This window comes from Panulirus ornatus, chromosome 9 (genome assembly GCF_036320965.1).
Source record: "Panulirus ornatus isolate Po-2019 chromosome 9, ASM3632096v1, whole genome shotgun sequence".
Lineage (NCBI taxonomy): Eukaryota > Metazoa > Arthropoda > Malacostraca > Decapoda > Palinuridae > Panulirus > Panulirus ornatus.
This window is the reverse complement of record NC_092232.1, coordinates 19,351,528-19,369,027: the sequence shown is the minus strand read 5'-3', so window position 1 is coordinate 19,369,027 and position 17,500 is coordinate 19,351,528. Positions and strand designations below refer to the sequence as shown.

The window sequence follows — 17,500 nt, the reverse complement described above, 5'->3', positions numbered from 1 at the left end:
TGGTTCTACTGATCATGGTTTTACTGATCATGGTTTTACTGATCATGGTTCTACTGATCATGGTTCTACTGATCATGGTTCTACTGATCATGGTTCTACTGATCATGGTTCTACTGATCATGGTTCTACTGATCATGGTTCTACTGATCATGGTTCTACTGATCATGGTTCTACTGTGGATTTGATGTGTTAACTTTAGGACGGATGTTTAACACAATTAAGCAGATCAGGAACGTACAACAGAATCAGAGTTCACGTGGACATCCAGCGGAGTTAAAGTTAACTTGAATGTCCAACAAACTTAACTTTTATGGACGTCTAACATTGTTAAACTCTGGAATGTCTATCTAATAGACTTAATCTTACTAATGCCATCTAACATGCTTAACTTTAACAAGGACATTTAACAAGCATTACATCAACATGAATGTCTGCCTCAAATGTAACGTTGACCTTGGACACTTAAGTTTCGCATGGATGTCAGACGCATTTAGGACAGGCATTACTATACACCTTCATCAGATTAACATAGGGAGACTGGGGAATGAACTCAAGAATACATAAGTGAATGAAGTCAGCTCAGAAATGATTTGCATATTATTACACGTAAACCGCACTCCCTTGCTAATACTAAGGGGGACCTTGGAGATTAATCCTTAACATAATGAACACTGAGAGGCGAAGGGGACTGGAATTATGTGTTGAATCACCATGGAGGTTATGACTGGACTAGTAAGGTTCGAATCTTCCTTTATAGATAAACTCTTACAGGTTTTTGTTTTTATAATGCCATTCATCAGCTGATTCACTTATCTATTCTTAATTGATGTATTTCATCGTGGTTATCTTTTCATTCATTTTATATTACCGTTTGTTATTTCTCAGAGTTGCTTGATGTATATACTCTGAAAAATATGTCAAATATCAAGGCAATCTTTTTGGGTCGATGAGTCTTGCCGACGCGGGTGAGGTAGAGCAAATATTCTGGATCTCAAGGTTTAGGGGCCTTCGGCAGGTAAGGGAGAGGCGAGAATTTGTGAGAACCGGTTGTACAGGTTCGTTAATTCGGGGAGAACACCTGTGCGTTCTCTACGGCCGGAGTTTCCGAAGTAGTGGCTTGTGGTGTCCTGGTGAGAGGCAGCGTTTGGTGGTGAGGACGTCGGCTGTATTCACTTGGCGAGTAGGTGGTCAAGAACTATACGTGGTGTCGTGAATATGATGATCAACCTCTTGAAAAGTAGGGTATGACAGCTTGGCTTTTGACCCGACCTTTTTTTTTTTTCATAAAGGCTGAGTCAAAAGCCATCTATGGCTTTATACCCTTTAAGGGCTAGGTTATAAAAAGCCATACCGTCATCCTCAAGGGTCGTGTCGTCATGCTTAAGGAGGCTGAGGTGTTGGTAGTGTGATGACAGTGGCCGTGTGATGACAGTACGCTTAAGGTTAATGATTCGGATGGAGCGGTAATCTGCGACTCGATGAGACTCCGAAGCACACATACACGAGCGACGGACAAAGGCATTATTGGCATAACTCGAGCACCTCCTGGGGCATAGTGTTTCACCAGTAGCCCCAGCCAGCTATGCCTCAACTATTTCCGCTATGCTCTCTCTCTTCTGATTAATTTACATATGAAAATTTGATGCAAGATTCCCAGCGTTCTTGGCGGGTGAGCGAACCAGTATGATTCCTCTGGACGGACTAGGCTGACCAGGTAGAGACCAACTCTCCTTTTATTATTATCTTATTTCTTAATCGTTCTGGCCACTACCACTCTGCTTACGCAAGTTTAAAGTGAAATAAAGAAATATATACTTGTATTTTCTCTCATATGTGACCAATTTCGATTAAAGATCTTCTAGTAGATACGGTTTAAAGAGGTGCTGCTGTGTCCAGTGTCAAGGGAGAAATGGCAACATCAACTGTGAATAAGTTATCAGCCAATCAGAGTCGCGCTTCCATGTGACCTCCCTTCCCCCCTCGCCCTACCCTGTAAACCAATTACCACAAAGCTTACATGTGTCCTTCACGAATGGCTAACTATTACACCCACAATTTGTTATTCGGTAGTCCTATGTTTCAATAAGGCGCCAACATCTTACACCCTCTCATTTTTTTTTTATCAATTTCTCATCAGCATTTCATGTTGAAAAATTTAGCTGTTTGCTTAGGCTTACTGCACTGTCAATAGTAATAATGATAATAATAATAATAATAATAATAATAATAATAATAATAATAATAATAATAATATTAATAATTATAATAATGATAATAATAACGATAATAATAATAATTAGGCTTTACTGTAAGAAGATCAAATGCATTTCTGATGGTAAATGAAGCACTGATCATTACACGAAAGTGCACTTGGGAACTTATCGTGTTTCATTTTTCAGTGGTTTTATGCAAATACTATATTACGCACACCACTGTGACCTTTTACTATCTATCTATCTATCTATCTATATATATATATATATATATATATATATATATATATATATATTATGAACATCTGTACAGAGAAGTACATACCAGGAAGTACCAAATAAGATCTGCACCATTGTACCTTGAGGTAACTTTGGGGTGCTGAGAGCCAGAGGGCGTGGGAGGAGAAGGAGGAGGAGGAGGAGGAGGAGGACTCTCCTGGGGAGGCGGTCCTACTCTCGAGGGACTCCCTCACCCGTGGTGGTCCGTGGTACAGAGCAGGGTACCTTCTCCACGGTACCTCCTTCATGGTACCTCCTCCATGGTACCTCCTTCACGGTACCTTCTGCACTTTACCTCCTTCACGGTGCCTCCTCCACGATACCTCCTCCATGGTACTTCCTTCACGGTACCTCCCTCACGGTACCTTCATCATTGTACCTCTTTCATGGTACCTCCTTCACGGTACCTCCTTCACTGTACCTTCATCACTGTACCTCCTTCATGGTGCCTCTTCCACGGTACCTCCTTCATGGTACCTCATTCATGGGACCTCCTCCACGGTACCTCCGTCATATACCTCATTCGTCCTGGATTCCATTATGTTATCCTTCCATCGTTTTTAGTATTAGTTGAATTTTCGAATTCATTTAATCCTTAACCTCTTGAGCAGGACGGGACCACCCCTGAACACAGCGGTACGACCCATGGTTATGATGATGGCTTGATGGTTCGGGTCAAAAGCCATGCCATCGTACCCAGTAGTCGTCTCGTCGTGTTCAAGGGTCGTGTCTTCGTGTTCAAGGGTCTTCCGTCATGTTTAAGGGTCGTGTCGTCGTGATCAAGGGTCTTCCGTCATGTTTAAGGGTTGTGTCGTCGTGATCAAGGATCTTCCGTCATGTTTAAGGGTCGTGCCGTCGTGATCAAGGGTCTTCCACCATGTTCAAGGGTTGTGTCGTCGTCATCAAGGATCGTGTCGTCGTGTTCAAGGGTACGACGTGCCGTCGTGTTCAAGGATCGTACCGTCGTGTTCAAGGGTCGTGCCGTCGTGGTCAAGGGTCATGTCGTCGTGTTTAAAGGCCGCGTCGTCGTGTTCAAGTGTTACGTCGTCTATCCTCAAAGGGTTTCCTAAAATCATTTTCTCTCTGCTCGTTAAAGTGTATTTACTCTTGTCCTTCACGTGGTAGTTTTCATACGTGTTCTTCCGTAGCGTCACATGATTTAGCTTTGCATAACACACACACACACACACACACACACACACACACACACACACACACACACACACACACACACACACACACACATCCCTCCCTCCCACCCCTTAACACAACCTTGTTTATTTCCCAGTCCACGTTAAATGACCGGGTTCGTTAGCAACGCTTCGACCCCTACTTGGGGTCTTGAAGGGAGGGAGGAGGGGTCTCTGGGAAGGGTGTCGGAGGGTGGATAAGGGCTTGTAAAGGGCAGGTCAAGAGTGGGGGGGGGGTTGAGTGAGGGGTGGAGAGAGGTAGAGAGAGAGAGAGAGAGAGAGAGAGAGAGAGAGAGAGAGAGAGAGAGAGAGAGAGAGAGAGAGAGAGAGAGAGAGATACTGGTGTTGGGTGAGGAGGTAAGGTAGTGAGAGGAGGAGAAGGGGCGACAGCGAGGCAAGCTGAGGGTAAGAGTGAGAGCGCGTCGCTCAAGGTGCCACTCCTGTCTGTTCCCGTCACCCTGGGGTGGAGGGTGTGGGGGAGACATCCGACAGGAAAAAATACTTTTCCCTCCTCTTTATTTTCCGGTCGACAGTTTTCCTGTGATCTTGTCTTTCTTTCTCCTTTTTCCCCGCACCACCTCACCTCCTTCTTAGAGTTCTTTCTTCTTTTTCCCTCCTCCTCCTCCTCTTCCTTAGGGCGTTAAGGTTGAAATGATAGGTGGTGGGTGGCGGCTGTGGGCGCAGCCCGTCCTGTTGATGACTGCCTCCACCCATACGTCTCACACTCTCACAACTCCTGACGAAGACGAAGCCTCAAGATATTGTTGTAACACATACACTACAGATAACTAATACTGAAGACCTGTAAAGATAGTAATAATTTTTTCCCGTTGCTTTGCTCTTGAACACTAGGGTGTTTCTTCACTTTCAGCAACATTTCAGTCATTTGAGGGTTCATTCCCCATTTCAAGGATATCTCTTGACGTCATTCAGTCGTCTGAAACCACTGATCTTCTCTTAATTGCATCTTAACAACAGCCTACAATTTAATGACGCATCTCGTCCCACTCACATTGTCTCACACTTTAATGTTAACATTACAATTCTGTGTGTTGCCTTATCGAGTCTCACTCTCCTGTTCTTCTCCGGTCCGTCAGGTGAACTGCCTCAGGAGGACGCTCGGTGGTGTCGCAGGATGCTGGACCGTCAGGAGGACTCCCAGGGGCAGGAGGAGGTGATCTGCGTCGGCTGTGGCGGCCGCATCACCGAGCGATGGTTCTCCAAGACCCAGGAGGGGGTGTGGCACAGCGCCTGCCTTCGCTGCTGGGAGTGCCACCAGCCCCTGGAGGAGAAGTGTTTCGCCAAGCAAGGCCATCTGTACTGCAGGGACGACTACTTCAGGTGAGTACCAGGATCGACGACGTGAGAGAGAGAGAGAGAGAGAGAGAGAGAGAGAGAGAGAGAGAGAGAGAGAGAGAGAGAGAGAGAGAGAGAGAGAGAGAGAGAATGAAACAACCCCATGAACATCCCACTGATCGTTCTCTCTCACCGTCGTATTTCATGATGATGAGCAGCAGTACTTAAGCAATGTCTCCCGCTAGTTAACTCCCCGTAAGGATGATTACGTCGTCGAGATGAAATTCGCAAAGATGATTTTGAGCCGTTTCTGCAACTGGAGCCGTGTTGGTATGGCAGTGTATTCTTGCGCTTCCCACAGCCCACAGCCTCCGATGTTGAAATGCAACACCGACCGAAATCTTTTATTTATTTTGCTTTGCGGAAATAATGCGTCGTTACAGCAGCCGTGATGTGGCCCAAGCCTGTAAACATTTTGATGTTGTGAACCGAAAAAAATTGAGCAATGCAGGAAGACGCAGTAAGGAACTAGACATCTTTGTTTCACATCAGATTATCCATCGTCAGGCAAGACTCACTACAGAAACCTGAGGACACTACAACAGGCACACAGCAATAACTCACTTACAAAAGTAATCGATATCATTTAATAGATAAAAAGTTCCTGAACGGTCCAGTTACACTTCACCAGTTCACACAAACACGAAACAGTCGCTGCACAGCATACACACACACACACACACACACACACACACACACACACACACCATATACTGAGACGACCTCCACCACCTCAGTCGCTGGATATATGGGTAAATCTTCAATCAGTCGGCGACGGTGAGGGGCCAATGCAGGTGAAGAGCCTCTGTGAGAGCGGGAGGAGGTAGGAAGGTAGACGAGGAGGAGGAGGAGGAGGAGGAGGAGGAAGAAGAACTCCGTCAATTATTGAGGTTGAGAGAGAGAGAGAGAGAGATAGGGAGAGGGAGGTGTGTGGGGGTCGGACGGGCAATTCAGTCGGTGCACCATTCACACTATTCAGCCCTCTGGAAGATCATGATCATTAATGAGACAAATCCCTGCCAGAAATCCTTAATCCCTCACCCCCTCCCCCTTCCTCTAAACCAGGAAGCAATCCCCTTACCTACATCCTAACAACGCCTGGCCCAATTAGGCAAGACCACGTGACTGTTCTCCACAAGAACAAGGCAAGAGAATTTAATGAGACCTCTACTCCCAAGTCCCCTCCTAGCTGGAGCATGTTTATGCCCCTGGCGACGGAGGTTGAGGGCAGACGAGGGTCGAGAAGTAAGAGGTGAGGGGAGTCTGGGTGAAGGCAGGAGTGCTGTGAGGGGAGTTTGGGTGAAGGCAGGAGAGCTGTGAGGGGAGTTTGGGTGAAGGCAGGAGAGCTGTGAGGGGAGTCTGGGTGAAGGCAGGAGAGCTGTGAGGGGAGTTTGGGTGAAGGCAGGAGAGCTGTGAGGGGAGTTTGGGTGAAGGCGGAGAGGTGTGAGGAGAGTCTGGGAGAAGGCAGGAGAGGTGAGGGGAGTCCGAATGAAGGCAGGAGAGCTGAGGGGAGTCTGGGTGAAGGCAGGAGAGTTGTGAGGGGGGAGTGTGAGTAACGGCAACAGAGGAAAGCAGTAAACAATGAAGAGGAGATGAAGGAGGAGAGAAAGGAAATGAAAACATCGAACGAAAAATGAGAAATCGAGGTAAACACGAATAAGAGAAAATAAGAAAATGAAATCGATGAATTAGCAATATGATATTGACAGAGGAAAGTAGAAACGAATATGAGGTAACTATAGGATAAAGGGATGGGGTATAATAAGCCATGATAGGACTACGAAACGAGGAATGGTGATTAGGAGAAACTAATCGTGAAAATGACAGTGATGGGGGCTACCAGGGGCAGGAAACAAGACGGGACACATAATCAGGGAGGAAAAAATAAAAATGACTGAAAACAGAGAATTCGGAACTGATGAAGAACGCTACGTGGCTGGCAGACTAGAGAGATGGGCATCTATTCACTGAGGAATGAGCTTGGCTGTACAAAGTGGAGTTCAGAAAAGTTAGGAAAGAAGACGAGGAAGGGTGGAACACGATGGACACGGTAGAAGCCAAACACTCAGGGATAATCATCACATTAGAAGATGAGGACAGGAAGAAAATGAAGTTTAGGAGGAAAACGGGAAGCAGACCTATTAATCGAAATTCTCTTGACCAGTCGCGGCCAAAAATTATACCTCAATAAACACATAAAAAGTACTCATTAGTATAGTTTACAATCCACCATTTTTCTTTACCGTTCAATTTTTAATCATCTGTTTACATGAATATTTTTTTCTTCCCCTTGAGAGGGGGGCTGGGGGAGACTGGGAGGGGGGGGGGGTATGGGAAGTTAAAGTGTGGACGAAAAGGGAGAGTTAAGGAGGAGGGGGAGGGGGAGTAGTGAAAGTTAAATGTTAAGGGGTTAAGAGAATTTACAGATATAAGTTAAAGAGGATGTAAAGGCAAAGGAGTTAAGGGGATTTTAAAGTCTTATGGGTAAAAGGGGATTTTAAAGGTATATGGGTAAGAGGGGATTTAAAGGCAAAGACGTTAAGGATATTTTACAGGTATATGGGTTAAAGATTAAAAGGCAAAGGAATTTAGAGGATTTTACAGGTATATGAGTTAAAGGGATTTAAAGGCAAAGGAGTTAAGGGGATTTTATAACGGTATATGGGTTAAAGGGGACTTAAAGGCAAAAAAGGTTAAGGGGATTCTAGAAGTATACGATTTAAGGGGAAGGAAAAGTAAAGGGGTTAAGGGGAGATTTAAAGATAAAGGGCTTAAGGGGAGATTTAAAGATAAAGGAGTTAAGGGGAGATTTAAAGATAAAGGAGTTAAGGGGAGATTTAAAGATAAAGGAGTTAAGGGGAGATTTAAAGGTGAGCAGGGTACAGCTTAAGGGTCGAGGGGGTCAACCATCCGAGGGTGTTTAGGCTGTACGTGGGGCTCAAGGGGCACGTAACCAGCTCCAGCAGTCCACCTCACCTGAGCTGAGGGGATGACTTGTATCTCGTGGAGTGACGCTGTTACGGAAAGCTGAGCTGTAGGGGGTGTGGTGGAGGAGGAGGAGGAGGGAGAGGATCCTGGCGGAGGGAACTGTGGCGGAGGGACAGGGCGGGAAGGAGGGAGAGGGGACCAAAGTGTGGGGACTCTTGATGGGAAAGAATCGTTGTGGAGAGGGCTCGAGGGAACCTTATTAGGGAAGATTGGTGGAAGGGTCCATGATGGAGAGGTGGAGGGAGGTGATAAAGAGGAGGCAACCAAGGTGGACGGATAGGGAGAGGGGGACGACTGCTCCAGGAGCTCTGTCGGAGAGATGGGACTGGTGGAGGATCCGTGAAGGAGTAGAAGGATTGGTGAAGAAGAGCTGCTGGAGAAAAAGGTAGGGGGACTGATGGAGAGAAGCCGTGCTCGAGAGGAGTGACTGGTGGAGGAACCGTGTTGGAGAAGGACTGGTGAAGGAAACATGGTGGGGAAGGACTGTTGGAGAAGGAGTGGTGGAGAAGGTATACTGGAGAAAGAGTGGTTGAGAAGGTATGCTGGAGAAGGAGTGGTGGAGGAGGTTTGCTGTAAAAGGAGTGGTAGGGGAGGTATGCTAGAGAAGAGCACATCATCTTTAACTTCTTCCATACTGACTCAATTGGAAATACAGAAACCGTTTTTGAAAAAAAAAAGAACCCACCTGCACAAGGGCGCAAGACTGGTAGCCAGGGTGTAGAAGGTATATACAAGGGTGTAAGACTGGTAGCTAGGGTGTTGATGATATGTGCATGGGTGTAAGACTGGTAGCCAGGATGTAGAAGATATATATACACACGGGTGTAAGACTGGTAGGCAGGGTGTGGGGGCTGTATACCTGGGTGTAAGACTGGTGCAGCGGGTGTATACAAGGTATATACAAGAGTATAAGACTGGTAGCCAGGGTGTAGAGGGAATGCACCAGGGTGTGCGGCTGTTGCCACTGTGTAGTGCAGCGGGGAGAGCGAGTGAGAGCTTACCGAGGGAGAGGGCGAGGGGTGAGAGTGAGGGGAGAGGATAAAGGGGAGAGAGCCAAAGAGGGGAGCAGGCAGCCCCATCTCACCACAGTGAAGGTGGCACGTCCCTCCCCGCCAGTAACCATCTGGGTTATCGAATAATTGTATTTGCCGGGTTCCTCGTGAGGGGGAGTGAGTGAGGGAATTACTCTGAAAGTAATCCATTGTTTCCATGTTCTTTAGCCTTCGTGAGTTTCTGGATTCACCTTGTGGACTGCGGGATTATTTCATGTTGCAATCCATCGTTCTGCGTTCGTGGGTTCGTTCGTGATTCCCCTTTGCGGACTGAAGGATTAATCTTGGTGTAATGCCTTCTGCTGTATTTCGTTAGCGTTCGTGAGTTGGTCGATGGATCGCGTCTCGTGACCTTGATTAACGCGTTTGTCGTAGTAGATACGTTAATCATCAGTTCGTTGACCTTCCATGTGCACTGTGATGTAGGCGTCCTCGACGCTGTCTTCTGTTTTGTCACTCAAGGACTCTCTATCCGTCTATCTGTCTGCTGGTTCTGTCTAAACAATATGTTCATCCGTTTGTATATCAAAAGAGATGTCACTCTTGTCTTGCATGTGTGAAGGGTGATGTCAAACTTGCTTGCGTGTGTTGAGAGTCGATATTGACTTCATGCGTACCTGGATAGGTTTAAGGTGACTCAGTCTTGACTCTGTCGATTTTTGATGTCGATATATACCTATGTATATGCGTCGAATGACATCATCACATGCACCTGTGTGTATTTTGTGGTGATGTCACACAGTGGTGTGCCACTGACCTGCGTGTGGATGCGGCGAAGTCATCTTACCCCCATGGTATCTCAAGACGCCCTTAGTTGTTACCGTGTACGAACTACGGCCGTGGCAGCGCCCCACACCCCAAGTGCCAACAGCAGCAACCTATGCCTCCCTTTGGGTGCTTCCCCTGGCCCTTCCGTCCTGTGGTGCCACGCCCTGCCCTTATCTCCAGTGGATCCTACTACCCGCCTCCTCTCCTCCTGTGGTGCCACGCCCTGCCCTTATCTCCAGTGGATCCTCCTATCAGTCTCCTCTCCTCCTGTGGTGCCACCCCCTGCCCTTATCTCCAGTGGATGCTCCTGTCCGTCTCCTCTCCTCCTGTGGTGCCACCCACTGCCCTTATCTCCAGTGGATCCTCCTACCTGTCTCCTCTCCTCCTGTGGTGCCACCCCCTGCCCTTATCTCCAGTGGATCCTCCTGTCCGTCTCCTCTCCTCCTGTGGTACCACGCCCTGCCCTTCCCTCCTGGCAGGCCCTAATCATTCTGCTCCTCACGTCCTTCCTCCGTGGGCACTGTTCCTCATCTACTGTTGAGTCTTCCCTCCCTTCTCTTGCCTCTCACCTCTTGTTAGCCACTGTGCGTCTGTGGCCTCCTTTCCCTCGCCCCTTCCCTCATTTGCACCCTTCACCGTCTCCCCCCTTCACTTCCTTCTATCCTCATTGTACCCCATCCAACAGTTTCCTCTCATACCATCTTCGAACCCCAGTATGAGGCGAGGAGCCCCAGGGAACACCCTCCTACAGAAGGCGTCAGCGGGAGGTCGTGTGTCGATGGCCCTCACACGGGTCCTGGCTAGCTACCGTCTACCTGGCTGACGATGCCTTTACCGTGCAATATGGTGGACAAGGGTCAAGGATTTTGCGTCACCATAAGATTAAAGTTGACTTCATTTAACATATTTTGATGTTTTTTTCTCTTTATATCAAAATACGATTTAAACCTCTCTCTCTCTCTCTCTCTCTCTCTCTCTCTCTCTCTCTCTCTCTCTCTCTCTCTCTCTCTCTCTCTCTCTCTCTCTCTCTCTCTCTCTCTCTCCCCCCCCCCCCCAGTCTGCCGCCCTCCGCTCCGAACGCACATTCTGGCGGAGCGCCTCACAGTAGACGCGCCCCACGCCACCACCATCATAACTCCCGAAAACGAGAACACAATAAACCCGTCGCAATAAAACACGACGAGCCGCAGCCACGCAACGGCCCGGCTCGTGGCGAGAGAGAGAGAGAGAGAGAGAGAGAGAGAGAGAGAGAGAGAGAGAGAGAGAGAGAGAGAGAGAGAGAGAGAGGGAAAAAAATATCATGCCTGCCTCGCCATCGTGTCGAGAAGTGGAACTCCCAGCCGTATCGATTTGCAGCGGCCATCTTGAAAATCTGGAGGCCATCCGGGTGTGTCCAGGCGGCTTCTGTCTTGAAGGCCAGGAGGAGGAGGAGGAGGAGGAGGAGGTCGTCTGCCACCCTGGGAGGAGGAGGAGGAGGATGGGGTGGTCGTCGTCTGCCACCCTGGGAGGAGGAGGAGGAGGAGGAGGGGGTCGTCGTCTGCCACCCTGGGAGGAGGAGGAAGAGGAGGAGGAGGAGGAGGAGGGGGTCGTCGTCTGCCACCCTGGGAGGAGGAGGAGGAGGAGGAGGAGGGGGTTGTCGTCTGCCACCCTGGGAGGAGGAGGAGGAGGAGGGGGTCGTCGGGGTCGTCGTCGTCTGCCACCCTGGGAGGAGGAGGAGGAGGAGGAGGAGGGTTAGAGGTCGGTCTGGACGACCCCCTTTCTAAAGTCTTTGGTGATGGTACGTGACGCTTGTGACTGTGTGTGTGTGTGTGTGTGTGTTCTCTTACTTCCATGTACCATCTTGGTGGTGGGGGCGCTGCTGTTGGTACACACGTATTACTGATGGTCGTTTTCTAAATCATATGGTTTTCTTTTACACTATTTATTTATTTATTGACGATTTTTTTTATGAAGCGTTGATGTTTACTCCTGTTATCTATAAGACGCTGGGAAATTGAGTGTCTCTTGCAGGTTCAGATATCAGTTATCGCCTTCACGATACACTACAGTGATTAGTGTTATCTTTATGTCGTAATTATTTATCATTTATGGTTAATGCAGTTAGTTGGCTGGTGTACCGTTGATGTCCCGTCATCACTGTTAAGGTCTGGCTTACGTGCGAAATTTCCGTAACGATGTAAACGTTTTCAATTTAACGGGATTATCTATTGTCTATTTCAATTTCGTGTTCTGAAAACAATAACTATTGGGTCTGTTTTAGCTATGTGATAACGTGGACGATGCGACCTTATCTCCCAGCGGTATATCGATACTTTAGTTGTCGTTGATAAAGTTTTTCGTTGTTATCTTTACGGTGTTGTTAACAACCAGTTTTGAGGGGAAGACAGGGTCAATGGTTGTAGTTACCCGGTCGGTTAGTTAGATCTGAATAGCAGCTAATGTTCCTCTTTTCCAGTTCTGGGTATTTAACTTCATAGCCCCTACCATCAAGGCTTCCCTCCCACCCCTCTATCTCTCTCCTTATTCCAGGCAGTTCCAGGAAAATATCAGGAAATGATTCTGCTTAACATTTTGGAAATATATATATATATATATATATATATATATATATATATATATATATATATATATATATATATATATATATATATATATATATGTATAATTCCGTTTTTCTTAAGAAATATTACACTCTCGCTTGGCAACTGGCAATTACTTTTCCACATTTCTTCTTTTGATTACATTAGTCTATGTAGCTATACTCTCTCTCGACCTGAAGTTATGGAAATTGTGTCTATATCTTGTGATGTATTCCAGTCAGAACGTAATGTTAATTTTAACTATATCGTGGGTCAGGGAGCGAGACCGGGAGGGTAGAGGTGTTGTGAGGAGGTGCAGGTAATGCTGGGGTTGGCGAGGCTACTCGCTGAAAGGTCAAGAAATTCACAACCTTGCTCATGTATCCGCTGGGATTCCAAGGCCTTTGCTGTGTATATATATATATATATATATATATATATATATATATATATATATATATATATATATTCTCCATTTACTGCGTTAGTGAAATAGCGCCAAGAACAGATGACTGAGCCTTAGAGGAAAAAAAAATCCTCACTTAGCCCGCTTCTCTGTTCCTTCTTTTGGAAAAGTAAAAACTGGAGGGGAGGATTTCCGGTCCCCCCCCATTTAGTCGCCTTCTACGACACGCAGAAGATACGTGGGTAGTATTTTTTTCCCCTCTCCCCAAAAGAAGGAACAGAGAAGGGGGCCAATTGAGGATAGTAACTCTAAGGCTCAGTCCTCTGTTTTTAACGCTACCTGGCTAGCGCGAGAAGCGGCGATCGAGTGTGATAGTATATATATATATATATATATATATATATATATATATATATATATATATATATATATATATATATATATATATATATATATATATATTCATTCATACGTCTTTATTGTTTCCCGCTTGAGCGAGGTAGCACATAGAATACATGGCTTGACCCTTAGAAGATAAGATATCGTCATTTGGTTCTTTCCTAAGTTCCATCTCTTGGAAGGCAATGCAGGAGGGGACGATCTCCAGCCCTCTGCTCTCCTCCTTAGTCGCTTTCTACGCCACGCAGGAGGTACTTTGTCTCCTCAATTCCCAGGAACAATACACATATAGAATACTACCTCTAGCTTAATTCTATGTGACCCATATCTTAAAGAATGAGGATAAACGTTAACCATGAGAAAAAGTGTTCTTTCTCGATGGGTGAAGTACTTTCTTCCCTTTGCCATCCTAATGCGTTTTATTTTTTCATATCCCCTTACTAATAACAGCTCCAGCTTATCAAAAAGTCGTTAAAACAAATATGCTTCTTGTTAACATCCTCCATTTTCTCGGATAGAAAACTCAAACTGATAATGCACCTGTGTTTTATCCTCGATTATACACCTATGTCTTATCCTGACTCGATAGCTATGTTGAGGCACTGAAATAGAAAGCTGGCTGCTCTGTCTCTTGTACGTAGTTGATTCAGTGAGCCAGGAGCTTAACCTATTAGGCAAATGATGATTCTTCTCCTTGCCACAAGGTCCCGGGGTCTCGAAACCTATCGGAACAACAAGGTATTGTGGGTCCAATGGCTTGTTCCATTCCCGTTGTTCCCTGAAGTCTGCCACACCACCTTGAGTTTAGGAAGTCTAAAGTCCTCTTTAAATACACGTCAGTGATCTCAGCCCCCGGGGTGATGACATCGACATCCGGGTTGGTAACCTCGGCCCATAGGATGATGACCCTGTCACCCAGGATGGTGACCCGGCCGTTAGGATGATGACCCTAGCACCCAGGCTGGTGACACCAGTTCCTAAGGTGATGATAATCTTAGCGTTCTTTTGGGTTACTGTAACCATCCAGTACAGACTCAGGCATCTCCGTCATATGGGTCATGTTGATGTGGAATATACTTTGGTTTTCGTACGTTTTTGTATATATAGATACATTTTTTCTATACGAAGTTCGATCGCGTTCTACCACAACTGTGCGTTCAGGATCGCGTTCCACTGAATTGTTTCTTCTTGGTTCGTATTCTAGTGGATCTTTTCCAGGACGGCGTTCCACTGTATCCTTCCCTGCAGGATCGCGTTCCATTCCATAGTTTCTTCCAGGATTGCGTTCCATCGCGACGGTTCCTCGAGGATTATGTTACATCACAACCGTTCCTTGATCCTGTCCACTTGGCTCCTCCTGTGAGATATATTACCAGTAGCACGACAGATATATAGACAGTAAATAGATCTTGACTATAACTTGTACCTGTAAACTGTAAATAATTTTCTTTTTTGACGTTCTGATCGTTGTATTGTCTTCACGTCTTAAATCACGAAGGGGAAATCAGTCAGTGGGATAGAGGCGTAGTGAGGCAGCGGCAGTCACTCAACCCATTTTGCCGATGACTACAGTTAACGGATGAGGGATACTAAGGCTGTATGCATCGGCAGCGGCGGCGACGGAGTGGCAGGTGGCGACAGAGCATAGTTAGCGGCGGCGGCGGCGGTGGGGCGTCAGATGACAGTACACCATGATTAAGGACGGCGGCAGCGGCGACTTCGGCAGCGGCGTGGTGTCAGGTGGCGGCACAGCATGATTAGCAGGAGGAGGACGGGGCGTCAAATGGCGGCAGAGGCTGGTCAGCAGTAGCAGCAGCGGCGGCGGCGTCGGGGCGTCAGGTGGGCGGCAACAGCTTGGCTAGCGGCGGTGGCGGCGGCGGTGCGGTGGGTGCGACGACGCGGCAGATTGCTGCTTCTGGGTTAGACTGGACGACACGGCGGCCGGCAACGCGCCCGGCCTTATAAATCCGCCAATTATTCGATATCAGACGAAAGAGGGAAGGCCATTACTCTCACTGGAGGGCGTTGTCTAAGCGTGCCTGATGGCCGACATGAAGTACCCCACTGGGGTGATATGATGAGAAATTGGTGATCTATAATCTCTCAACTCCACCGTCGGGGAGGAGCGGTCGGACAGCCCTCATACTGCAAGTTCGGGGTCTCGGGATTCTGAACGTAGTGAGGAAAGGAAGAATTGATAAGTAGAAACAGCAAGTTTGAACGTAGTCAAAACATGTTAAAAGAGAAGAGTCTTGTTCGCTGATGAGATTGTTCTCTGGCGAGATGATGAGCCCAAACGCCCGCACGGACAGATAAAGCCACTTTTTTATATCCTTATCTCCAGATTACATCACTGTGAGAACCCAAGACCTACCTCCCTTGCTAATCCCGCCACTAGAAGGTCTCCTTCCCCTCAAAACCCAGAGGATAAAAAATTAAAGTCTCTCCTAAAGTTGCAAAGTTGCTGGAGCCAAAGTTCAGCGCCGCAAGTTTTACTCTGGCGTAAATCAATAGGACGCACGCCCGACACCCACCACGGTGGTGGTGGTGAGTGTTGTTGCTTCTCCCGCCCCTGACGGTTGGCCGCGCCCTCGCGACCCGCTACCGTGCCCTCCGCCCGAATCCTTCTTCCGTCGCTTCTATTTCGTATTATCAATTTATTTTTCTCCTTATTTTCGGTCGTGCGTGATGTATGTCGTTCGTGGCCGCTGGATTCGTCGGGTTCACGATGGTAATAAAGACCTGTTTTTATTGCCTTTATTACCTCTTTTTCTGGTGAGAAACGACACAGCGTAGAGGATCTGTTTTTTTTTTTTTTTCTTTTTTGTAGATCTTCCTGTTTTCCTGTGTCAGTCTGCTTTTTTTTTTTTGGTTGTCTTCTACTGGTGTACTTACCACATGACGACACCGGACACACTGGTATACTTACCATGAATGCGGACACATTGGAATCCTTACCTTGATTCTGGACACACGAGTCTACTTACTGTGACCCAGACGCACTAGGACACTTACCATGACTACGGACACATTGAGGTACGTACCATGACTACGGACACATTGGGGTATGTATCATGACTGCGGACACATTGAGGTACGTACCATGACTACGGACACACTGGGGTACGTATCATGACTACGGACACATTGGGGTACGTATTATGACTACGGACACATTGTGGTATGTACCATGACTACGGACACATTGGGGTATGTACCATGACTACGGACACACTGGGGTACGTATCATGACTACGGACACATTGGGGTACGTATTATGACTACGGACACATTGTGGTATGTATCATAACTACGGACACATGACCAACATTGCCTGGAGCGAGTGCACATCACTCAGTCTTTGACGTGCACGGATTGCTCTACCAAACAGTCCTTGAGTTGCATGAGCAGCAGCAGCAGCACCTGCCACTCACCTGAGCAGTAAGGATACCTACACCAACCGGTCCTTTAAACAGCAAGGACGGCTACTGCTACCAGTCTGTAAACAGCAAGGACGGCTACTGCTACCAGTCTGTAAACAGCAAGGACGGCTACTGCTACCAGTCTGTAAACAGCAAGGACGGCTACTGTTACCAGTCTGTAAACAACAAGGACGGCTACAACAATAATTCCTTGAGCAACAAGGACAGATTTGCAAACAATTCTTGAACAGCAAGGAAAGCAAACCCAAACAGTCCTTGAGCATTAAGGACAGCTACAAAAGCCTGTCCTGGAGTAACAAGGACAGCAAAATCAACCAGTTCCTGAGCAGTAAGGACAGCTAGACCAACCATTCATCGAGCAGTAAGGACAGCTAAAACCAACCCGTTCCTGAGCGGCAAGGAAAATTTAGGCAATCCTTGAGCAACAAGGACTGCTTGAGCAAACGTTAGGACAGCTGCATTAATCAGTCCTTGTGCAGTTCGGGGCAGCTAAACCAACCAGTTTTTGACCAGTAAGGACAGCTGAACCAACCAATTCTTGACCAGTAAGGACAGCTGCAACAACCAGGTACAACCAGTACTTAACCAGTAAGAAAATCACCATCATCTAGCGCCTGACCAGTGTAGTGGCATGGGATACAACATAGAGAACTACCCTATGCGAATTAGTAGGTCATTAACAAATAAGAGATGAAGACAACAGCTGGACAACCTATTCCTGACCACTATACAATGATACGACTGCTTGATCCCCCATGGAGTGTGGCTAACATCAGGGAAAATGTGAATCCCAATCCAAGATTGGTAAAGTACAGGATGACCCACTG

General features: G+C 47.0%; 1 protein-coding gene across 2 annotated transcripts in view; it reads left to right on the top strand.

Annotated features, from left to right (window-relative positions):
- The window catches only part of LOC139750244 (LIM/homeobox protein Lhx9-like), a 110,878-nt gene that overhangs the window by 22,799 nt on the left and 70,579 nt on the right, over window positions 1-17,500 (top strand). For both annotated transcript variants that reach the window (XM_071664751.1, XM_071664753.1), the window contains exon 2: window positions 4,780-5,023. In XM_071664751.1, coding sequence (XP_071520852.1) covers window positions 4,818-5,023 — 206 coding nt within the window. In that variant the 5' untranslated portion in view covers window positions 4,780-4,817. The remainder of the gene's footprint in view (window positions 1-4,779; window positions 5,024-17,500) is intronic.